The 24,618-nt window shown below is 47.8% G+C and overlaps 1 protein-coding gene across 4 annotated transcripts in view; it reads left to right on the forward strand.

The window, feature by feature from the left end:
* Nucleotides 1-24,618, forward strand: part of SERGEF (secretion regulating guanine nucleotide exchange factor) — a 207,262-nt gene that overhangs the window by 36,022 nt on the left and 146,622 nt on the right. For all 4 annotated transcript variants that reach the window (XM_087433135.1, XM_087433133.1, XM_087433136.1 and 1 more), the window contains one exon: nucleotides 11,269-11,435. In XM_087433135.1, the coding sequence (XP_087289261.1) occupies nucleotides 11,269-11,435 (167 nt within the window). The remainder of the gene's footprint in view (nucleotides 1-11,268; nucleotides 11,436-24,618) is intronic.

The following is a 24,618-nucleotide window of genomic DNA, read 5'->3' on the forward strand; positions in this document are numbered from 1 at the left end:
AGTCCTATAGCTAACAGATGCAGAGCCAGGATTAGAACCCAGTGGGTCCCTTGCCCAGGACCCCCCCACTGCCCCACATCGCCCCTCTCAAGAGAGACTTCAAGTGCTTCATCTCATTTGTGGAGGAAGGATCCAGTTTCATCAGTTTCATTACACCAGCGCCTTTATGTAACAGGCTGTTTCCGGGTCCTGGCAGATGGTCCATAGTAACAGTGCTTTGCTGATTTGGTTGGAGCTGATCCTATGAAATGAAAAATCCTGTGCAGCAGATGCCTTTCCCAGTCCCTGGCCGTGGAAGAGTCAGCCTCCCCGAGGAAGGCACTGCGGCTTTGGTGCTTACCATCTCTGCTGTGACTGACGGTGAATGCCGTGGGAGGGAGTCTTAAACCATGTCACACTTTTACAAAAGGTCACATTGGTGACTTGGAGTTTCTTGGCAGGTGGGTGCTGGTAAAGGGTGTTTCTTCTAGGGCCTGAGGAACAGATGGGAACAGGGAGCAGAGTGGGAGGGAGATGAGCAGATGTGGCAGGGAAAGACAGGCTGTCCCACCATGGATCTGGCCTGGTGGATCTTCACACCATGAGGCCGTGCACATCCAGATGAGCAATTTGAATATAATGCAGTGCTTGTCACACCACCCACCAGCCTTCACAGTGGACCTTGATCCCAAGCCTCCCCCAGCCCCTTCCATTGAAATTCCCGGACTCCAGGTCTCCTGATCATCTCCCCTTTGCTGGTGGGCTTGATCATAATGCCTTCTCCTCAGTGGCCTCCTCTGGCCATGCTTGTTACTGCCACTGCTTGATGCAAGGGACAGATCCCCAAACCATTGACAGTGGAGTGGGCGTCCCTTCCACGGACTCCTCCTGACCTGGTGCTGCTGCTTAGTTCCCACGCAGGCAAGGTGCTCACACGTGGAGTGGGAGCGTGTTCCCCCACCCCTGAGTGCAGCTCTGTTAGGACCCCATAGGTCTTTTAGACCCATCTCTCATGAGGAGCCTGGGGGAGTTCCCAGAGGTGGGATTAGAGGAAGTTTGAGAGGCACCGTCCAGTCATGTCCTAAGATGTTCTCACTGGTTGACAAACTGGCATCCCAGAATAGGTGCCCTCACCTCCTTGCTGCTGCCCATGGGTGAGTTATTTGCCCCCTGAAAAATTGGGGGCAGCCTTTGTGTCCCCTGTTTGAAGATCTTAATCTGTGTCTCCCATTAGCTGTAAGCCAGTTTCTCTTTGGAAGCCAAGGATGCATATAGTATTTCTGGGGGTTGCGGGATCTCTTGGGGTTTCAGAGGTGGGACCTGGGTTCCTACCATAACAGCTTTGATGTGACGGTGAGCTTTGCAGGATCCGCTGGCCCAGTGTGTGGTTTGTCGCTGGTCCTGCTTCTGCGGGGTGTCAGGGAGGTCTGCAGGGGGAGCTGTGTTCCCACAGCCAGGTGTGCTGGGATCTTACTGAAGGAACTGAGCATTCCTCTTTCTGCAGGCCCAGGCATGCTTGGGAACTGCGGCTTTCCCTCGGCTGTGCCGAATCTCCCCAGTTTCCCTCCCAGTGCCAGCCTCCCTGTGAGTCATCACCACCAGTGGAAAATGTGGCCTCACCAACAGCTGGGCGCAGTGCTTGGCCTTTTTTTTCTGTCTTTTTTTATAGCTTCACAGAGATGGAAACCGTTGATGATCTTTTGCAGTGGACAGTAGCTGAAGGAGAAGTCCAGGGCTAGGGACGGTGGTTCTAGGGAGGGAGAGGAGATGGCGTAAGGATGGTGTCTTTCCATAACTGGCCTTCGGGCCTTCCAGGCAGCCATCCCAGGGAGGCAGGCAGGAGGGAGCGTGCGGCCCTCAGCTGTCTCTGCCCTTCCCTGCCGAGGAGCCAGGAGGCCTTTGGGAGTTAGCTGACGCAGGGAGCAATGGAGCTCTGCGAGGTTGACTGGTCCTTTTCATAGAGGCCTTGGACAGGATGTACTAGAAGTCGGGGGGGCCTGGATTCGAGTCTTGCTTTGCTTCTAACTCCCTATTTGACCTTGGGTAAGTCAGTCACTTTCCTCACTGGGCCTCACTTTTCCCAGCTAAAAGCAGTTGGGTTAGAAGGGCTCTGAGGTCCCTTCTTGCTCTGACGGTCTGTGAGTCTGAACTGAATGTTAAGAATTTTGAACCTTGTTGCCATAATCCTCTTGAACATCTGAAACCTGCAGCTATTTCTCCAGGTGAACAGTGCTCACCGCATAAGGAGAATCCCACAGGTGTGATCCCTCCCTCCAAGAACTTACAGTCCTCCTCCTTTCCTCTCCCCACGAGGCAGTGGACAGAGTCTACTGGGAAGCAGGAAACTGGGATTCTGGCCTGGCTCTGGCAAAATACACGTGTGTCCTTGGGCACGTCATTCCCCTCCTTCGGCCTCTTTTTCATTTTCTGTAAAATCAAGGGATTCTTGATTCCTTGCTTCTTGGCTTCAGCTCCCCCCATCTCTCTCCCCGCACCCCCAACTTGAGCCTTCTACTAGCTTTTCTGCAGGGTGTGATTCTTAGCTGCAGAAGCTCTGGGGTATAGGTTCCTTTCTTGCTGGGAGGGAGAAGAGCAAGATTACTTTTTTAATTACGCAGCTAAGATTAGGCAGCAATCTACATTTTAAAATGTTATTAATAAGAATCTAAAACTGTGCGAAGAAGCTGTGGAGTCTGAATGTGAAATGAGCTGGGAAACATCTGCAGAGGCACTGGCCCCAATCAGGGATTTTTCTCTGGGTACCAAGTAGCTGCTAGGTGTGACTGGCAGCCTGACGCACGGCTGGGCCCCTGGAGGAGCAGGAAGCCCAGCACTCAGCCGGAGCAGCCCCCCAGAGCAGGGCTCACGGCTCAGCCTCTCATGATTGTTCTTTGCAAAATGGCTGTAGAGAAAGAGTCATGATCTTACTAGCACCTCTGTTTAGATTTTATGAAGTGTTGCACATTTCTCGTCTCCCTTTTCATCCTAGTCCTGAGACCGAGTTAGAGCAAGTTTCATTGCCCCTTCCTGAGCTGGCTGAGGTCTCTTAAATTTAAGATTCTTCCTTTCAGAAGGGTGGCGTGCTTTAGAGGAAAAGCCCCAGACAGGAAGATGCGAGCTGGGCGTGCTCGCGGGCCTCCACCTCCCTCCCAGCTCTGCCTGCCCCTTTCCCTACTTTATGTTTCTCAACAGCACTTCAAGTCATTTGCCATGGTTTGTGTTTTATGTGTGTCTGGTCAGTTGTCTGTCTTCCCCCTACTAGAACGTAAGCTTCAGCAAGCAGGGGAGTTCTGTCTGTTTTGTTCGCTGCTGTGGCCCCAGCACCTGGGACAGCACCTGGCGTGTAGAAGGTGCTCAGGAACTATTTGTTAAGTATCATGACTGCCTGGCTCTGTTTCTAAGTAGTCCGTGTGACTTAGGAAAGTTATTTATTTTCGTCAGTTTTGTATTCTCTTTGGGGAGTTGGATAGGATGGCCTCTGATGTGCTGGGTGGCATATGAAAGTCCATGCTAAGAGCAATATCTGTAACTCTTTTCTCTTTCAGCAAACACTGAGCACCTGCTGTGGGTCAGGCCCTGTACTAGGTGCTGTGAGGAATAGAGAGAGAAGAGAAAGGACCACTGTTCTCCACCCTTTAATGCATGTGATGGTAATTTTGTGTGTCAGCTTGACTGAACCTCAGGTGCCCAGATATTTGGTAAACATTATTCTGGGTGTTTCTGTGAGGGTGTTTTTGGATGCGATTAACATTTACATTGGTAGACGGAGTAAAGCAGATTGCCATCCTTAATGTGGGTGGGCCTCATCCAATCACTTGAAGGCCTGAATGGAACAAAAGACTGACCCTCCCCAAGTAAAAGAATTCTCCTGCCTGACAGCCTTTGAACTGAGACATGGGCTCTGCAGATTCTGGACTTGCCAGCTTTCATGATCATGTGAGCCAATTCCTTGTAATAAATCTCTCTCTATAGATCCTATTGGTTCTCTTTCTCTGGAGAAGCTTGACTAATACAGTGGGCAACATAAGATGTGTCATCAGATCATCTTATATTTGGCAGCATAGGATAGTTGTTGGAACAGAGGTACGAGCACATGCCATTGGTTCCTAAGGAAGGGGTGGCTTATTCTGACGAGGGGATAATGGGACGCTTTAGGGAGGCAGTGGCGTTGGAACCAGGCCCTGAGGGGTGAGAAGGGGTTTGGTGGGTGGAATAAGCAGGCTGACCAACATTGCAGGCTGGGGCACAACATGACCCTGAGGCCTGGGAGGGAGGAAGTGGGGTATGCCCTTGACAAAGGGGCAGGCGTCCAGCCCTGAGAGAACACAGCTGCTTGGAGGGAGGGACTGTGTGGACAACGAGGGGCTAAACAAACAAGCACACCAGCGACGGGGCTCCCTGCGATGCGCTCACCTGGTTTGGGAGAAGGTGCTCTTCCTCCCTGCTCTTGTCTGGGAAGCCCTGGCCCCGCGTGGTGTAGATAGTCCTGTAGCTGGTCTAGGGGCTCCTCCGGGTGCAGTCTGTCTTGACTCCCATCACTGGTGCTCCCAATTTGACAGCTAATAAAGTTAGTGGTGAAAATGGAGCAGCGGTGGGGAATGTCTGGCATGTTTTGGGACTCTGATCTTTGCCATATAGGCCAAGGATGACTCTTACTGGCTGGGCTCTCTTTGTGCCCCTGGCCCACACTTGTGTCCCTGTAACTTTGAACAACCTCCAGAAGTCCTTGGGAAAGTTTACTTTTGAAGAGACAGTGTGCCCCAGTGAAAAGTGGAGCTGGGGTCACATGGACCAGCGCATCCTCTGCAGGGCAGTGACGGCGGGCACCGACTCTGGGGCCAGGCTCCTGGGTTCCATCCGGGCTCTGCCGCTGACAGCTGCAGGACTCCAAGCCCCAGACTTCACCTCTGTCTGTGCTGTAATTTCCTTACCTGTAATTTGAGGATTATAATAATGCCTAGTGGTGGGGTGTTTTTGTGGACTAAATGGGACAATCCATGTAAAGAGCCTGGCGTGAAACACGTGCCCTCTAAATATTAGCTGTCGTCATCATCATCATCATTGCGGCTTTGCCACTTACTAGCTGTGTGATCTTGAGCAAGTCACTTAACCTCTGGGATCTGTTTCTTTTTCTGTAAAATGGGGTTCACACCAGTTATTCAGGGTTGATTAAATTATATAACTTAATGGCGGTGCCTGAAATCGAGTTTTACACCGAGTCAGCTCTCAATAAATAAATTCTCCCCAGTTCCTTAGTTTTTGTTCAATCTCTTTGCAGGCTGTTGCTTGTCCTCTTTTTAGTTGGACAGCCCACGTTTGGAAATTTTATTACTGTATTAACTTTTAAAACATTCCAAACCTTTTGTTATGTGATATTGTTCATGATATGACTCTGGAGACCTAGGAAATTTTACAAAAAAATAACAGGATATACAGTCAAGTCCCAATTTTTATTTAAATTGTGAATTATATTAGTGGTCTTTGATATCAGACTGGATGTTTTATTTTAGGACATTGGTCAGGCTAAATGTGCCAATAAAATTAGATTGTACACCACTCATTTTGACACTGAAGATTTTTAGACATCATTACTGAAGTTTAGATCAGGAAGAGGTCTTGGAGTTCATCTATTCTAGTCCTCTTCTTGTGTGGATGGGAAAGCTAGACCCTAGAGGAGAAAGAGTCTGTCAAGGTCTTGTAGCCCAGAAGAGAAGCCAGGATTAGGATCCAGGTCTTCTGAGCCTCAGGTTAAAGCTTCCTCTCTTCTCCAACTCACTGGGCTTCACCTCTCTTCTCCATTGTTCTCTTCTGCTCTCTTCCTTTTTTCCCCCTAGTTTTAATTTATTTGTATCGTGTGGTACAATGTGCCAGGTGCTTGAATCTTACAAAAATCCAGAAATTCCGTGGTGGAGCCTTCTGTGCTCCCCTGCTTCTTCATCAGTAGAGACAGTGACCCTGAGACCTTGGTAGATGGGAATTGGTGGAGATTTGACAGATTGGTAGAAACTGTGGGTAGAACTGTGGAAGTTCTTGATAAGGCTGTGGCATTCAGTTTGGGAGAATAATAGTAATAGTGGCTAGCATTTATTATTATGTGTCATGCACTTTGTGTGAATGTATCCTTGCCACAACCCTGCAAAGTAGATGTTATTATTCCCATTTTGCAGATGTTGAATAATTTGCTCAAGGTTATGAAGCCAGCAAATGATAACAGTTCAGTAGTGGTGAGCAAGAAGTAGGAAGGTAGAGATGGTTAGATTCATTTGTTATTCAGGCAACAACTATTTTATTGAGCACCTACTTTGTGCTGGGCATTATTCTAGGATACAGGGATAAGCAAAAACAGACAGTCCCTGCTCTCATAGAGCTGACTCTCTGGAGGGGGAGACAGACATTAATCCAACAGTCCTCCTAATGACTGTATGTGTATAAACTGGGATAAGAGCTCCCAAGAAGAGGAACGTGATTCTCTGAGATTGTTGCAGGAAAGAATCTGATCTGGGTTGAGGGCTCAGCAGGGTTGAAGAGTGAGTAGGAGTTGACTGGGTGAATGGGGTTGGGGCAGTGGAGATAGTGGGGACAGACGGAAGCAGTGTGGAGGCCCGTGGGGGAGCGGCAGGGCACGTTTGTGCACGGGAAGGGGCCTGGCGTGGCTGCTTCCAGCACCTGTGCTCTGAGCTCCCTCCCTTCCCTCTCTCCTGCTCCCTACATGGGAAAGTTAAGCTGGGTGACTCTTGGGCAGTTAGTTCTGCGTCTGACTACTCCTTGGTTATTGTTATCAAGTGCCTTTTTATAAAGCCTCTGTCCACATGGCAGAATGAAGGATGAGTTACAGAAATGAGGCTCTGATGCTCTGAGGACTTAGAATTAATGACTCCGAGAGTAACTGGTGTTTGTAAACAGATGAATTATAAATATAACAAACTCATAGGCAGAGAGTGGGCTCCTTCTCGTGTGTGTGTGTGTGTGTGTGTGTGTCCCCTAGAAGGCCTTGCAGCATCCTGGAATTTTAGAGGTTGTATGGCCTTTTCTCTGCCTGACCCATGGGTGTTCTTTTTATAACTTTTTAAATAACATGTATAACATCTATTTGCTAACTCCATTTTGATATCTTCAGTCACATTCTGTTCCCTTTTGGGCTTATTTGTTAAGAAAATATGGATGTTCCTTATATTACACTGTAATCTATCTTCTTGTCGCCTTCAGGACCCGTTTCCTAGGACAGGGTAGGAAGTCCTTTTCCCTGGGGAGCTCAGATGCCGCTGGAGCAGCTTCTCACTGTGCCTTAGCTGGGGCTGCAGCACCTGCCTCATCCCCATCCCAGGCAGCCCTCTGGTGGATGGGAAAGGAAGCTGGCTCCTTGAGTATTGATCATCCACCCACCCGCCCGAGTCTCCTCTGACCTCAGAGCACCCCCTACTCCAGGGCTTTGCACCTAGTAGTCTTGCTCCTCATTTACTCCCTCTTTATTTATATTTGACTATTTGATAAAGATGTTTGCAGAAGGCCCCAGTAGACTTAAATCATTTGGTAATGAAATAAATAACATTTCATAATTCCCATTGACAGGACCCTTAATCTAGCATCTCTGCCCCTTTGTCTATTTCTTTTAATGGCACCCCCACCTTCCCAGTAACCTTGAAGTCCTGAAATCTCAAAGTGGTGTTTATGTCCTCCCGTCCCTTTCTCTCGCATTTAATGGGGTGCCAAGCCTTGCAAATTCTTACTTGTTCTCCCCTGTGTCTTCCACCCCAGTTTCAGCCCTGATGCATCTTAGGCTTGTGTACTGTGGCTGTTCCTTCCTTCCTTCCCTTTTCACTTACTACCTCTGTGACTTTGGGTAGGTGCCTTCTTCCCTGTCAGTAAAATGGGGCAGGTGGGAGTACCTATCTCACGGGGAAGTTGGGAGGGACAAGCAGGATACTACATAGAGAATGCTTAGAGCAGAAGGCTGAGGGACGGAGTAGGTGCTATGGAGGGATGTGTCAGCTGTGAATATTATTGTTACTGGCCCCTCCAATCCTCTGCCAGATGTACCGTCCCTAAATGTTCCTTTCATCAGGCCCTACCCCTGCTTAAAAGTCTGCCGTCCCCTGGTGGTCTATTTAGCAGTAGTCCCTAAAATGAGCGTGCAAGAAGAATTGCCAGCACAGTTCTAGCTCGAAATGTTTCCTCTGGGCCCTAGGCCTTCTTTGTCAGCGCTGCTCATTTGGCCCGTTTTCTTCTCTGCTGCATTGGGACCTTTTGCCGTGTGTATTTCCTGGCTCCATGGTTATTCTATGTTAATTCTCACATGGATGTGCCTTTAAATTATATTTTACTTGCTGACTTTATTTTGAGCTGTTTGTCATTTCTCTCATTTATATAGAGACACAGACCTATACTTTTTGGATGACATTAATATATTATTTTTTATCACAGTAATATATAATTCTTACTCTAAGGAGAAGATTTATTTGTTACATTTGTGATCTGAATCTCCTTGGGTTTGATGGCATGCCTCAGCTTGAGGCAAATATTTATCTACAGTGCGTTAATGAACATTTTTTGTATGTGGATTCACTGTTTTCTTTTACTCTGGGTGACCTAAAATCATAATCCTTGTGTTTAATGCCTTTATGTCAGCGCTTATAGTCCTGAGTTCTGCATGGCCTCCTGGGAAGGAGGCCATTCTAGTGAGGATAGTTGGACAGTACACAGAACATATCCATTTAATCTGAGATTTCCCCCTCCTCAAACACTGTAAGAATGGCTGTGTCGTCAGCTAGGTTTCCTCGGTTGGTGACAGCAGCTGTGCAGTCATTGGAGCTACCCTTGGTCTTGGAGTCAGAAGACATAAGTTTATATCTTGATTCCACCACTTCCCGGTTGTTTGGACTTGACCAAGTCATTTAACCTCATCTGTAAAATAAGCTTAATAATCTGTACTTCACAGAATTATTATGAGGATTAGCTGAGATAGTGTCTGTGAATGTGCTGGGCACCTGGGAGGTGGTCAATAAATGTCTGTTAAAAGAAAAGGAAAAGGAAAAGAGCCTCCTCTGTCCTCTGTGAGCCTTCTGATGCAGCATATATTTTGGGGAGAAACAGACAATTTCAGAGAGTGCACCTGCCCGACTGAGCAAACTTAGGTTGGAGACTGAAGGCTGGACAACCAGTCGGCGTGGTTTCTGGGCTTGTCTCTAATAGAATGTCTATGGCCTCCCTGGGGAGCATGAAGATTAATTAGTTAATCTTTGTAAAGTGCTTTGAAGGTGAAAAGTGCTATGTAAGTGGAATGGTTGAATTGCTATTGGAGATGTAATAATGGTAGCACCATATTCTGGCAGTCTTGCCTGTCTTGGACGTCAGTAATCAATAGCAGAGCAGGTTCTAAGATGTTTTACTTGATAAGAAAGGATTCGTTGTGGGATTTGTGATAACATTTCTTTCTCTTGTCTTGCAAATAGCAACTTGCCAGTTCTTCCCAGCAGAGGAATGCTGGGCTCATTTAAGAAGTAACAGTCTCATCCTCTGGCTTTCTGGGCATCTCCTGGCTAAGGCAATCTGATTGTCAGTCTAGCCAGCTCAGGTGGAGAGACAGTTTGCCGGTTTTGGATGCTTTGTGGGTCCTGGGCACATGGACTTTTTTTGGTCTCATCCTGCGGAAGCTCAGGGAGAGTGTTGAGTGAGTGTGGACTAGTGTGAATGACCAAAGCAGGGTGGTACCGTGGGCTAGGAGGAGATGTGGCTTCGCTGTGTGACCCCGGGCTGGTCACTTCTCTGAGCCTAATTTTCTCTCCTGTTAAATGAGAACATATCAGTTGACGAGAACAGTAATAAGGGTGGCTCACAGGAGGGTGGATTTCACCCTTTCTGTGGAGAATTGAGGAGTCAGGAAAGGTTTCACAGAACTGTTGGTACATGAGCTGGACTGTAAAGGTTGAGCTGTAGTTTACCAGATGAATAATGTAAGGAAAGGCCACCATGGCAACAGGTACAGCACATGCCATGAGAAGCCATGAGATAGCACGTCTGAATGGAGCCACCCCGGTTCTTGTAATACACCTCGTATCCCATGGGACTTTGCTCCCTCTTTGAGGAAGCTCAGGAGTCCGATTCCTGTGAACTTCTTGGTATCTGCGTTGGTGTCGGTGAGCAGACTGATCCTGAGAACTGTATCCCTGCAGAGCCCTGTGCCCCTGTAATATTCTGACATGTCCCCCGTGAGTCTGTGGTTGTTTTTTCACTGACACTATAAACCATATGTTGAATGTGGGGCCAGATGAAGCTTTGATGCTAAACACAGAGTAAGTAGTAGATTTGTCTAGAATTTAATATGCATTACTTGGTGTTTTGTCTCTTAAGCAAAGTTTTTCTTTGTTAAAATAAACATGTATAAAGAATTTATACAGCGCACATGGTTATGCATATTTATTGCAGAGAATCTGTTAATAATCTATGCCTCATCGGATTTCGCATTTCTGTTGAAATAACAAATGTGGCACTTGGTACAGCTGAATGAGTTTGGTGAATTTTCTCTTATTTGGGAGAAGAAAGGCCATTTCTCTTTTTCCAAATTTCATTTTCTTCTATCGTCTTGAGCCCTGGCCAGCTTCCCAGGTGGTGCATCTGGGGACTGAATGCTTTTCTGGCTCCCAGTGATTTTGTATTTTTTTCCGTCTCTCCCTCCCTTCCCTCCAGTGCACGTAGACACTGGCCTTGGCACTGTTGGCATTGCTCCTTTGGGTGAGAGTCTGGCCTCCAAAGGGCCCTTTTATAGTACACGGAGGGGAAAACGGACGTGAAACCGACCGTTAATTGAGTGCAGAGTGAGGCCCTGAGATGTGGCAGGGGGCAAGTCAGGAGCCTGGGGAACTTCAGGGTGACTGGGCCCTGAGTGGGGTGAGAGAGAGGAGAGCCTGGGGACAGACATCTGGGCAAAGCACAGGACGGTGTGGGGAGGGGAGAGACTGGGGAAGCCATCCAGCGAGGTTGAAGTGTTATCTGTGGTCATGTCCACATCTGTTAAAATGCAGGAGCAAAGCTTTAGAATCAGCCTCTGTTGGAATCCAACTCTGGTATTCACCACTTGTTTGATCTTGGACAAGTCATTTCGCCTCTCTGAACCTCAGTTCCCACAGCTGTAAAAATGGGAATTCTCGTGCGTTCTTTACAGGAAGATAGGCTCCTGGTACATTGTTAGTTGGTAGTAAAATAAATGTTCACACTTTCTCTTGTAATTCGTTGCTTACCTGTGAGAGCACAGCTGTGGAAAGTAGCCTTAATTCAAATAATGTTTGTTTTTAGAAACTGGCAAGGTGTTTACCTGGGGCCGTGCGGACTACGGTCAGCTAGGGAGGAAGCTGGAGTCTCATGAAGGCTGGAAACTAGACCAGCAGGATTCATCCCTCCCCGGCCTGAGACCACGAAACAGCACACTTTCATCTCTGCATTGCTTGACGGGAGCTACTGAGGTAGGAAGTGACTTTCCATAGATGTCATGCGTCCTTTTCCCTATCTTTCAGTGAAGTTTTTTGAGGGCCTACTGTGTGCTCATGTCCAGGCATATGGTAGTTTACATGCAAGAATCTGAAGGGTCCTTGCCCTCAAGTTGCCTGTGGTTTAATATGGTAGAAACAGCAGTTACCCAGATAACTATACCACAAGGCAGACTGTGTGTAACTCCTTTAGAGAGGCTCGGTATACTCTGGGTCCACTTCAAAGAGTGAGATGTGAATTCGGGGTACAGGCGTTGGGTTGGGCTTCGAGGGGACATGGTTTTGAGCTGTGCCTGGGAGGATGGGTCAGACTTGAGCAAGCAGCTCCAAGAAAGAGGAGGACTTTCAGGTGGGCACAAGAGCTTGAACAGAATCCTGGGGTAGGAAAGGGAAGAAAGTGTTTGGTACCACTGCTGGTTCAGTGTGGCTGGAGCATGGGCTGTCTGCGGGAAATTATGAGGTGCCATCAGATAGATGGGTGGAACCTGATTGAGGAGGCCTTTAACTCTGAGCTGAGTATTCTGTGCTTCTGTTTATATCTCCCAGTGTAGAAAACACTGCAGTTCAGTTGCTTATTCAGGCCCCTTTAGTTCCCCGAAATGTCTTGAATTTCTACATTTAAGGAAGGAGTCTTAATTTCTCCAGGGTGTGTGTTTCTGTTACTAAATTTTACTTTACTGCCATCCTTAAAAAAAAAAGGCTAGGTTTTTGAGAAGAGTGAGGATGGCCACGCAGGAAATGTGCCTCTGAACCCAAGTTGGCTTAATGAAGGAATTCAGTCTTCATTCAGAGTCTGTCAAAAAATTAATAAGCTAGTGAGACTTCTGTAATTAGCATCAGACTAATTACAACCCTTTCCATACCTAGAGGGCTTCCCTTCCCCTGCGGCCTGCCTGGCCTCCTCCTTCCGGGTATGTAGGACGGTTCTCAATTTCTGCTTCACATCCCAGCCCTGGGCCTCTTGGGCCCTTCCTTAGTGCTGGGTTGATCTGTCTGTCTTTCTCTCTCTCTCTTTTTCTTTAATTGAAAAGGTACTGAACCACACCACAAAGAGGATTTAGATGTGATAATAAAACCATCCATAATCTTACCACCCTAACACAACTACGTCCCTTTTGCATACACACACGTACATACTTTACAAAGTTGTAGTGATAGCATTTATGATGTTTTGTATTCAGTCTTCATTTATTTTATCACAAATGCTTTGCTTTGTTTCCTCTTAGTCTTATAATATTATATGATTTGAAGGTTCTAGGATTTTCCAAACCATTCTTTGAGTGTTGGACATTTAGATTATGTCCTCCCCCGCTTTTTTTTGTCACTATGATGGACTCTGCAGTGAATACCTTGTTGAACTGTTTCCTTAAGGTACAGTCTTGGGGATGAAATTGCTCAAAGGCCATGAGCATCTTGATGACTTCTGCTGTGTTTCTGTAGGTTCTGTGTGAAAGGAGTCGACTCCCCCAGCAGGGAACGAGGGAATGCAGTGCAGTAGTCAAGCTAGATTGTCTGCCTGGAGAGCTCGGTACCTAGTCCTTTAGACTCTTCAGCTTTTCTTTCTCTTTCCAAGAACATTTAAGACTTTGTGGTCAGGTAGCGTAGAGGAGGCACAGAGTCCTCAAGGATTTTTCTGAGTCTCTGGTTTTATTGGCAAGATAAGGCTAATAATACCACAGAAGGTCATTGACGAGGGTTACGCGGAAAGTCCTTGGCATGCAGCAGGCACTTGGTGATGGTTGGTTCCTTTCTCTTCTTCCCCTGTGAAGCCTGTTAATGCCCTGTGGTGGCCATGGTGTGTGGCGCTGTGACAGACATGGCCAGTGCAAACATGCAGCCTGAGAGCCTGACATTGAGGTGACTTTTATTTAGCTTCTTGCCGGGGCAATCTGAAGAGTCGGCTTGTGCCCTGAGCCCCTTGGCAGCTTCATTTTAGGGCTCCCCTCCCTCTCTGCTCCAGTCTCTGGGGTGCTGGTGTGTATCCTTGCGGGTCTCACTGCGGGTTCAGACTCCAGGCTGTTTCCTGCTGGTTAGTTGGGTCTGGGAACTATCTCTGGCTGTTGATGTCCAGGTCTGACCTGTCTGGCGTCTATTTGCCTGAGGCCCAGAGCCAGACCAGGGGCAGCTGTAAGCTGCTAGGAGGGGGTTCACCTTGGAAAAGACAAGAACCGTACTAAACCAGGCACTGCCTTGGGCAGGGCTTGGCCAGGGAGCTGCAGGGACACCTGGGGAGACAGGAACAGCCTCGACCTAAGCTGATGGTTCCTGACCTTCAAGGAATTGAGTGTGGCCCATAGCTGACCAGTTGCCTTCTTCTCTGTCCAAGGGATAAGCAGAGGGAGGATCGAGCTGTCTGGGCTGGGGCGCCAGGTAGGATGTCTGTGCAGAAGGGTCAAGAGGGACAGCCAAGCAGGAGGGGAAAGCGCAGGTGGACGGAAGTGGACTGTGCTGCAACCATCCCTTCCCGTGAACAAAGGAAAGCAAATAAGCGCAATTACTTGGTGGTTATTATGGGCCAGGCAGTGTGCGAAATGCTTTATATCTGTTGTTTCATCTTCATAATAAACCTGGGCACAGGTGTTAGAATTGTTGCTTTACGCGTAAGGAGACCAAGGCTCAGAATGGGCAAGTCACTGGCCCCAGATCACACACTAGGTAAACAGTGGGGCTGGGACTTGGACTTGAAGTACTTGAAGCTCACATACTTTCTGTATAGATGACATAAAATTGGATATGTCCTTTTGCATATGTGCCCTTACCTGGATGAAAGTTCTAGAAGTCTGGGAGTCAGGGTCTCTGATTCCCTGAAAGTCTCAATTCTTTTCTTTTGAGTTGTGTCTCATGTTTAGCCTGAGAAGGACTTTGAGATTTTAGAGCTGCCAGGCCTTCCTTTAATGTTCCTACAGTGGTGAAAACTATGTGTTTCATGTACTGTGTATATGAACCTTGTGTATTTAAGCTTTACCTTAGATAGTGGGCCTCCCTAGCCACTCCTGGAAAATTCCAGGGGTAGCACAGTGGTTGGGATTAATACCCCAAGCACATGTCAGGGCAGGGTGTGTGTGAACCATTTTGTTTGCTCCTTGACAGCAAACATACACCACAGCAGCTCTTTGCTTTCAAGCCCCAGATGGGGCTGCTGCCTGCACATTTGCTGTGGAACGTTGGCTCTGAACTCTGCCCAAAGGTGGAAGCACTACACAGCTGGGCATAAGTGCTTGTGCTCATTTAGTGGGGACACTGGGGCCTCCCCAAGATTCTAAAGCAGCCAGAATTGGGAACTTGCTGTGTAAGTAGAACCATCAGGACGACCTGCTAGACTGAAGGTCACCAGCCCTTGGGAGACAAGAACTAGACTAGATTTAGAAGGCTTGGGTTCTAGCTTTGGTTCTGCCCTGCTGAGTAAGTTTGTGCAAGCTCCGTTTCCTCCTGGACCCTCAGTTCCCCCAGGTGTAGGTTGGGGTCTTAGATCAGATGATTCCTAATGTTTCCTATAGAACTAAGAGTCCCTTCCATCTCTGATTCTATTTCATAGAAATGATCACTACTTAAATTTGTAATGGCTCCTGCCTCCAGAGTCCCTCAGTGTCATAGCCAAGTCACTTAACTCCTAGCTGCTGGCTCCACCCTGGCAGACCCGGGAATGTTAACTCATCTGGAAGTTCTAGGCTTCCATACCGTTTCAACCTTGCTCTGCCTCTTTGCCTTGGCTCTGTTCTCTGTGCTTGTTCCTTGTCCTCAAGCCCTCCTTTTCCCGTTTAGGTCACTGGGACTTGGTATGAGGCTCCTGTTCCTTGGTCCCTGGACCTCAGTTTGGTGCTTCTGCTCCCTGTTCAGTCCCTCATTTTTCTAGGACCTCCCAGGACTTGCACTTCAGCTTTGACTCTGGTCCCTGTGGCTGTGCCCTTAGTGCCAGGGCAGGCAGACCTGGTGACACTACCTTCCTGGATTCCCTGGATGGTGGCCCAGATGCCCCTGGCTCTGTGTGCTGTCCCACCTTTTCTGCTCTCTTGGGTTTACCTCCTTGGCTTTGGGCTCTTGCCCATTCCATAGTCAACTCGGTAAACATTGGTTGACACCTGCCATGTGCCTGTGTTGGGTGGGGAGGTGGATACAAAGATAAGGAATACATGATCTTTGCTCTCAGAGAGCTTCCAGGTACATAAATAAATCCTCACTGTACAGAGTGAAAAGTGCTATTAGAGGTGTGTATAAAAGGCCAAGGGCACAGTGAAGATGGAATGATTTATTCTGAAGACACTAACAAAAAAGAAGCGTTGTTTGAACTGGGCTATTAAACGTGTAGGAGTTTAGCAAAGGTGGAAGGACATTCCAGGCAGAGGGGGGACAATATGAACTAAAGCTGTGAGTCTAGGTCTGCCTTTAACTCCTGGTGTGGTCAGGATGCCTGTCCATTCCAGCCTGGCTGCCTGTCCAGCCTGTCCCATCACTGCCATCCATCCTTCTGATAGGAGTACGGTCTGAAGGACAATAACTTTCACATACGTTATCTCCTTTGATCCCAGTGTGATGCTGTGAAATAGGACAGAATAGGCATGATTATCCTTGTTTTCTAATTGAGGAAACTGAGGCCCAGAGAGGCTAGCTTGGAATTAGGAACAGACCCAAGACAAACAGCCTGATTCCCAGGGGGCCTCGCTCTGGGCTCAGTCTGCAGCCACGGTCCTGAGTCATGTTCCTGGTTTAAATTCTGCCCACGTTTGGTTGAGGAGCACCAAATCCCAGTCGGGGAGCTCAGTGTGCACGTGCACGTGTGTGCACACATGCAGCCCAGTGAAGCAGAAGTGGGAATCGTGGAAATAAACAGGAGCTGAACCAGAGATGGAGTAATTGTCACTCCCAGATGCCATCACCCTTCATTTTGCTGCAGGACTAAAACTGTTTGTTAGAGGATCAACCTGTGCACAGGGTCTCAGTGAAATCTGTCAGAATGAGTGGGAAAGGAGCTATTTTTAGTTTGCAGAGTCACTCCCTCGGCTGTGTTAGCTGAGGTTTGAGCCAGTCCTATGCTTTCCACAGTGTTATTTCTGAAGGAGACATACCACTTGAATGCTGTGTAAAACCCATTAATGAACCTGGAAGTTTCCAGGGCATCTTTGTCCTGCAGCTCCCTCGGAAGGCTGCTTTTCCTGAGTGACCTTCCTGCTTTCCTATATTTAATGCATTTCTAATTTTAAGTTTGTGTCAAGACTGTGGGACTTTGGTGCCCTAAATAACACAGAAATCTACCACCAGCAGTCAGCTGAGTCCAGAGGGCTCTGGCAGAATTGAACACAACCTGAAAAAGCATTCCCAAGCAGCTCTGTGGTGAGGGACCCGTGGCATCGTTGCTGTTCTCAGGGGAGCATGACGTCGCTGAGACCATGGTGCCCGGATGGTCAGAACCTTCCAGGTGTAGCGGGTTTTCGAGGCCTCCCAAAATGGGTAACAGTGTTCACCCAAAGACTGTTTCATGGGAGATTAGAAAAGCTAGCACATCTGTGCTGTCGCTGCTGCTCTAACAGGAGGAGAAATAACAGAAAACAGCCTCAAAGCTGTGGACTGGATTTGTCCGTGTGAACACTCAGAAGAGGAGAAGAGCCAGCCGACAGGGCTGCCTTGTTTGAAAGAGATGGTAAAGGATATGATACAGCAAGCACTTGCTTACTACCTGCTATTTTCTTATTTATTTGTAGTTATCATCGCTCTCTTCTCACTAAAATATAAGATTCAGGAGGGCAAGGGCCTTGTCTGTCTTGTTCAAAGCTGTGTTCCCAGGGTCCAGAGTAGTTCCTGATGTCTCATAAGTGCTAGTGGATGTCTGCTGACTGAATAAGTGAAAAGTGAATGAAAGAAATGGTTTGGGAGGGATGTGCCCCTCTTCAGCTCCTCTTCTGTCTCCCTACAGTCTGCACTTCTCAGTCCCAGGCCAGTTCAGAAATAGGTATTTCCATGTTTTCAGGCATTTAAACATCAGATGTCCTGCAGAGCCAGAGAACAGACAGGCTCTGCCCCTGTTCTGTGTTTGAACGATCCCGAAGTTTCTTATGAAGGCTATTGGTGTCGAGGCCTGTAGTCCTTGCGTGCTTTGCGATTTACCAGGTGCTTTCAGGCATGTTCGTCTTTGGTTTTTCTTCTTTAATCCAGCTGATGCTCATGTATGCCTGTCTCTCTGAGCACTGCATTAGCCGAATGGGGAAGCAGAGAAAAGTGGAACAGTCTTTGTCTTGGGAGCTTGTGAGCTGTGGCAGGGCTCAGATAAGTTCACTGCAGGACAAGCAGAATGTGACGGTGGCTGTGAGGGCGAGTCTGACAATGGAAACATGTTGGTCCCATCCCTTCCCTTGTCCTTGGGGACCTTATCTTCCTTGCGTTTTCAGTGCTTATGGTTCTCTTGGGTTCTACAGGGTTGGAGGGGGGGTGGTAAGGGGTGGTTGGGGTGGGAGGTAGTGACTGGAAAGGCTTCCTGAATTGGAAGCTTTAACATTAAATTAGTTCTCAAGGGAGCTAATGTAAAGTAACAGGGGAATCTTGGCAAGAACTTGCATTAAGAGGAAAGCAGAAGAAGAGTGGCCAGATAGAGGCTGACTATTGACGAGAGAGGGAGAAAGCAAGCCAGGAACTGCAGTGTCTCAGAAGGAGGAAAATTTCAACAGGGAGGTCAGGGATGCCGGAGACTGAGAAAAGACCCTGGATCTGGTGATGGGGAGGTGTGGTGACACTTCTGAGAGGAGCTTCGGTGGAAAGGTGGAAGCTAACGCAGGCTCGTGGGGAATGAAAAGGTGATGAGAAGCTGAGGCTGCAGGTGTGAACCACCCTTTCGGGAGGTTCGGTGGCCAAAGGGGGATGAGAACAGGCTCAGGAACTTGAGAGGAGAGCTTGGTTCGAGTTGGTTTTGTGAGCTCGAGGAAGCTGGAGTGGGTCAGAAGTCTGAAAGAAAGGATTAGAGAGAGAGAGAGAAAAGCTTATGAGTAAAGACTCAAGAGGGTGGGGGCATAGCTGGAACCTGGCCCCCAAGGAGATGAGAGGAGACTGACGTCACTGTGAAGGGATTGGGTTCTGACAAGAAGAAAGGACACTTTTTTTCCTGCACAGGAGTGAAAAAAAGGGGGATATGTGAAGAGATAAGTTTTGAGGTAGAGAAGAGAAATGCTTTCGTTGAAGTGTGTGTATCCTTTGTCATCATGTTATGTCTTAGTTTTATTTATTTGTTCAATAAGTGTTTATGCATCCTACTGCGGGCCATGCACAGGGCAAGGTGCCAAGAATCCACAAAGAAGGTCAGAGTTGCTGCCAATACTGTAATACAGGGTTATTAATGTGTCCATCTCTAAATCAAGCGAGTTCTTTGAGAGCAGATACTGTCTTATTTATCTGTGTATAATTAGGGCCATGTTTGGTACAAAGTAAATAGTCAGTAGAAGTGTGCTGAAACAAGTGTGAGAGCTCCTGTTGGGTGGCTTGCATCTTCCTGGTTAAATTGAAAGCCAAATTGTCTGCTGGTGTGATGAGGTTAGTGTGGGAGGCTTCAGGAAGGGACTAGTTCACTTTACTCTCTAGTGGGTCCATCCAGCACAGTCTGGCAACTGCCTGGAAGTGGGAGAAGCAAGACGTCATTATTGGCTCTGACCCCTGAGTAGAGGGCAGGGCAGATATTGCTGCCCTCGTTCTATGGGTGAGGAAACTGAAGTGCAAAGTGAAGCTGTCACGAGCTCAAGGTTACACGAACATGGCAGAACGGGACTTGAACTTGGCCCTCAGAGCCCTCATTCTTCTCCTTGCTAGCCCCTTACACCAGCAGCTTCCTCTCTGATTAGAGAGGACGGTTCTGGCCAGAATGGGGCCCTGGGCTCTAGGTGGTAGTTGGGTCTGACAGAGCCCTGGTAGCCCTCTCCAGACTCACAGTCTGGGTCAGTGGCTTCTGAGGAAAAGCAGGGGGGAGGGAATAGCCTCAGTGAGGGCTGGGACAGTGAAGTCAGCTCACGACTGTGGTGAACCCTAGTGCTTGCTGGAGCTGGAGGTCTGACGGACAAAGTGTTGAATGTGGAGTGAGACCTGGGTTGGGATTTTTGCTTTGTCACCTATTGTCCATGTGACTTTGGGTCAGTCGAAATCTCTCTGAAGTCAGAATAATAATATCTGCTTTACCTTGCCCAGAGGGTTATTGAAAGATGCATATATAAGATCTGTAAGGGCTTTTGTAAACTCTAAAGTGCTGTGCAAGTGTTATTGTTGGTTCATAGCACATGAGCCACTCTGTGCCTCAGATACAGTTTTTGTTCTAAGTACAGGTCAGAGCTGCTCTTCTCTTTCCATCACTTGAGATCTTAGGAGCTACATAGAGCTGTCCTGGATCTTGTGGTAAACACTTCTTAGAATCAGAACCAGTGAAAATAGTGGAGGCCTAAGCTTGGTAATGCATAGCCAATCTCCATGCAGTGCCTGAGAGCATGAATTCCTGTTGAGATAGCCATCAGCATCTGCAGCAAGGATGCTTCTTGCTTGCTCTGTCTCAGCAGCAGAGGAAATTCATCAGCACTGATTTAAAGTCCCAGTGACCTCATATGTCACTACTACACTTTGCAGCATTACGACTGCCCCAGGCCGCGCCCACGGTCACGCTAGAGCTGACCAGCTGTCTTTCCTTGCATTTGACCTTGAAAACTGGGTTGTCCCAGGGTGAAAGTAAATCATGCAGAGGTTTAGAGTGAAAACAGAAGCCAATGAGGGTTTAAAGGAGGCTGCAGTGGTTTGATGGGAGAAATGCGAGGTCTGTGAAGGCTGAGTGAATTGCGCATGAATCCATTGGCCAGGAAACTAAAACTTCCTCCATCTCTCCCACTGTTCCTGTAGCTCGGACCCCCATCATCTACTGCCTAGTTACCGTGACAGCCCCTTAACTGAGAACCCCTTGTCTCTAGTCTGACCTCATCCCAGTTGCCCCCACCCAGCTGCCAAAGTGATGTACTAAAATATAAATCTGATCGTGTTATGCTTTCTTTTTTAAGATTCTTAGAAAATACAGAAAACATTCATCCCCACAATAAACACTTATTGGAAACCTACTATATGGAGGAAATTAAGCTGTGCCTTTAGGATGTAGTGGAGAATAAGACCCAGCCTCTGCCCTCAAGGGGTAGGAAAAGCACACAACTCATGGTCTCCACAGCCAGAGTGCAAAGAATGGAGTTCTTAGAGCATGAGTGCCAGGATATTCATTGACCTGTTCACCTCTGTGTCCACATCACCTTGATCGAGCCCAGCACACAGTAGGTGCTCAGCAAATAATAATCATAGTGATGAATGTATGTATGCCCTTACTGTTTAATGCCTTCCCATCCAGGATGAAGTTCAAAATCTCTGGCTTGTCATAAGAAGCTCTTCTTGACCCCGCCCCTGTCAGAAAACCCAGCCTCACCTTCCGCTAGTCTCTACCTTGCCTTCTGCAGTTCATTTGTGCTGCACCAGCGGGATTGCCATGTTGTTTGATACTTCTGCGTCTTTGCCGTGCTGGTTCTTCTGCTTCCCTTTGCCATTGGCTACTTGGACAACTACTACCCATCCCCCAATGGATAACAAGAACAATGTCTTATATTCATGTCAGTATTCCTACCATCCAGCCTGACTAACCTGCCTCTTCTTTCTTTCTCGACTGAGTTTTTCTTTGCTTGGTGTCATTACCCGCTTCCTTGGCTCTGTTGAGCTGCTGTCCCTGAAGCCCTTTTCCACCTTCTCTCTACCTCCCTTGTCCCTGATCCTTCTTGAGATTCCAGATCTGGAATTTGTTGGGCTGCTGGAGGCCTGGCTCTTTGTCATGAACCCTGGCCTTCCTTTTGTCTTTCTTAAGCACCATCTGCCCCCCACAGTGACCCCATCCAGACAGCTGGGCCTCTCTGTCAGTTCCACTTGTGCAAGAACCCTACCCTGAGCAGGGCCTGGACTGTGTCAGTCTCATTGCCCAGGGACTGGACTCTGTGTCCTGGACCCCCGGTCACTGTTTGGGACGTTGTTCTGAATGGCTGATTCCCCAGGAGAAATCCATCTGCTGGACTCGGAGGGTCGCTGCCACTCGGAGCTTCCTGCTTGGAGGCCTTCTTTGATGTTGGCACTGGCCTGAATCAAGCCTTTCTGTGCCAGGCCCCTTTGGGTACTGTATGTTGGATGGCTGTCTTAGGAGTAGCCCTGTAGTCACCCCTCCTCCCCAAAGGTTATTCCTATACCGTTCTAGCCTCTTCTTGGCCTGTGATGTGCAGAGCCACTGAGGCCTTACCTGGCAGGTGCCCCTTGATGTAGATAAAGAGAAAACATTGCACTTGTCACTTCCAGGGAAGCAAAACCATGCCATTCCATTGGGATGCAGCCTTCAGTACCCCAAGAGCCCAGGCCAGTTGGTGGAGGAACTGCTGAATGATGACTAGAAGGAAGAGGTTAGTCTTCGTCTGATTACATAATTCCCCTCTGTGAGGCAGTGGTTCTCTCTGTAGGAACACTGTCAGTGGTGGTGGCCATTGCCTGCACCTGCAGATTGCTTTTTGGAAGGAAGCTCTTTCTACTGGATGCCTGGTATCATCTAAGATTGGGGAGACTGGCTGTGGGTAGCAGAAATGGAAGGAATAAGAGATGTCATTGCACAAAGATCAGCTGATGCAACAGTCAGTCATGAAGCCTCTGGCTTTTCAGAAGGGCCAGAAGTATAAGGAGAAAGCAAAGCAGGGGGAGAGTAGGAGCCCACTCGTAGGTGCTGGGAGGCTGCTGGTGGCTCCCATGAGGACCTTCCCATGTGCCACTTCAGGAGACCCAGCTGGCTGGGGAAGGTTGCTCATGGCTGCTGAATAAAATGTATGTGTCATTGTAGCCAGCACTCCCAGGACCGAGTGAGGAAAGTTCCTCACTCCAGAAAGGTAATTTAGTCATTCTTGAGTCTCTTCTCTGTGGTTTTATTTCCATGTGATCCCTTTTGGTTAAGACTTTTTATTAATTGCCTGGAACATGCACATCATTGAGGATAGAGTCTGCATGAAGCAGCAATAAATAGGAGAAGGACTTGGAAGAATCAAGAGAATTTTCACTGTGGCTTGATTCTTAGACAAACTGCTTTACTTCTCTGAGCCTCAGATTTTGTATCTGTCAAAGTCATATAACACTTATTAGGCCGACCTCTCCAAGTTGTTGTCACAATGATGTCGTGAATGTGAAAGCGTTTTATAAACTATGAAGCAATAAACAAATGCAAGTGATGTTAGTAGATTTCTTGGTCATATCCAACCTTCTGTGGGTTTTCAGGAAACTCTGATTTCTTGTAGGTCTGTGGAAATCATTATCGCTTATCATAAAGCTGGAGTTTGATATGCATCATTTCTGTGACTCTTGTGTTCCTCTTGCTCCGTCAGTACTTGTCGAGTACACAGGGTGCATTCATTACATAAGGAGCTGTGGACTTGGAATGTGACAACAGGGAGGACACAGAGTCCTAACACTTTCTAAATGGGTTGTGATTGATAGTATAAATCTCCAACAGGTAAGACATGAGGACATGTGAGAAGAGAGATCATTTGTTGAACATTGACTATGTGCCACGTATTGTGCTAAGCACTGTATAAACATCACTTTTAATTCTAACCACATTTCTCTGAAGCATTATTCCATTTTATCCCATTTTGTAGATGAGGAAACCAAGACTTGGGGAAGTAACTTGTCTAAGGACACAGATAGGAAATAGCAGAGCTAACACAGTGGCAGAGTTGTGGACTAGAGGACATACAGGGGACTGAATGGTGGTTTTCCAGGTTGGAGGGCAAAGAGGTGACTATGAATGCTGCTCACTCCACTCCCACCCTAGAAGTCCAAGTGGTGCCAGAAGAGGTGGAGCCTGTGACAGCTCCTTGGTGCCTAGGTGCAGACTAGTAGAGGTGTACCTAGCAGAGCCACTGAGTGGCTTTCTCTCCCCAGAAACTACCACTTTAAAGCTGGGACAGTGATGTGTGCCTTTGAAGAGTTGAGATAAAATATTTTAATTCCTCTCGGTTCTTTCCTGGGCTTCTGTTTCCATTCATAGTGGCAGCAAGGGTGAGTTTGGGAGTATCTCAACCCTAGCTCCTCACCTGCAAATCCAAATTGCACCACTTTACAAGGCTCAGGTTAGAGCTTACTCAACTGAATCTTTTCTGGACAACTCCAGGTGCCATTTCAAGTTTAAGCTACTTGAGGACAGGTACCATGTCTTGATTGCAGCTGGATCTTCAGTGCATGGCACGGTGCCTATCAGAGAGCAAGTGGATGGAGTTTATCATAGAATTCGATGGAAACCTGTCCTCACTTAGAGTCTCTGAGTGAGTCCCCATTTACTGTTTGATTTTACTGTAACATCTGGTTACCTCCGTGTGTGGTGATCTTCCAGAGGAGAGCACATGGTGCTGAAGAGTGGGTGCTGTATCCTAGGATTTTTTTACTCTCATACCCTGTTGGGCAGGGAGTGAGGAGCCAGGTCACACAGCAGGCACATGGAGAAGCCTTGGGGGCTTGAGCCCCATCCCCTCTGAAGCAGGCTTGGAGAGGTCTGCCAGGGGATAGCTGTGTTGGTTGCTAACAGAGTTGTGATGTATTAGTTCTGGAGGGAGAGGAACAGAAACGGAATGCTGACTCCTCCAGTTGTCTCAGCATGAGGGTCATATAAAATAAGCCTCTTTCTCAGTCTGCAGTGTTCCATTCCTCAGATGCCTATTTAAGGGTGAGAGCACAGAGGCACGAAAATGGTACATTTCCCTTTGCACCCCTCAAGGTGAAACTTCTGCTGCTGCATGGGGACTTGTGGGAGCAGCTCCGTAGTTACTGCTGCACAATGCGTTTATCATTCTGTCCCTTGGCACATTTTACCAAGCTGCATAATTTCCCCGTTCCTTCCTACACTCACCAGCTCCATGATGATGATGCATCTGGTGGCTACAGGCTCCCTGATCAGAGTTTGTGGTGTAGTGGAAAGAGCAATGTATCAGCTAATAATGACAGCACGTGGCATTCACCAAGTCGCGGTGGGGTGCCAGGTTCTCTGCTAAGCACTTTCCAGACCCTGTCTCTGTAGTTCTCATGATAGCCCAGCAGAGCTGGGATTATTATTCCTCAATTTGCAGATGAGGAGAGTGCGGATTGAGGGTGGTCACTT

Source organism: Ceratotherium simum, chromosome 7 (assembly GCF_057802395.1).
Source record: "Ceratotherium simum simum isolate JZ-2026a chromosome 7, ASM5780239v1, whole genome shotgun sequence".
Classification (NCBI taxonomy): domain Eukaryota; kingdom Metazoa; phylum Chordata; class Mammalia; order Perissodactyla; family Rhinocerotidae; genus Ceratotherium; species Ceratotherium simum.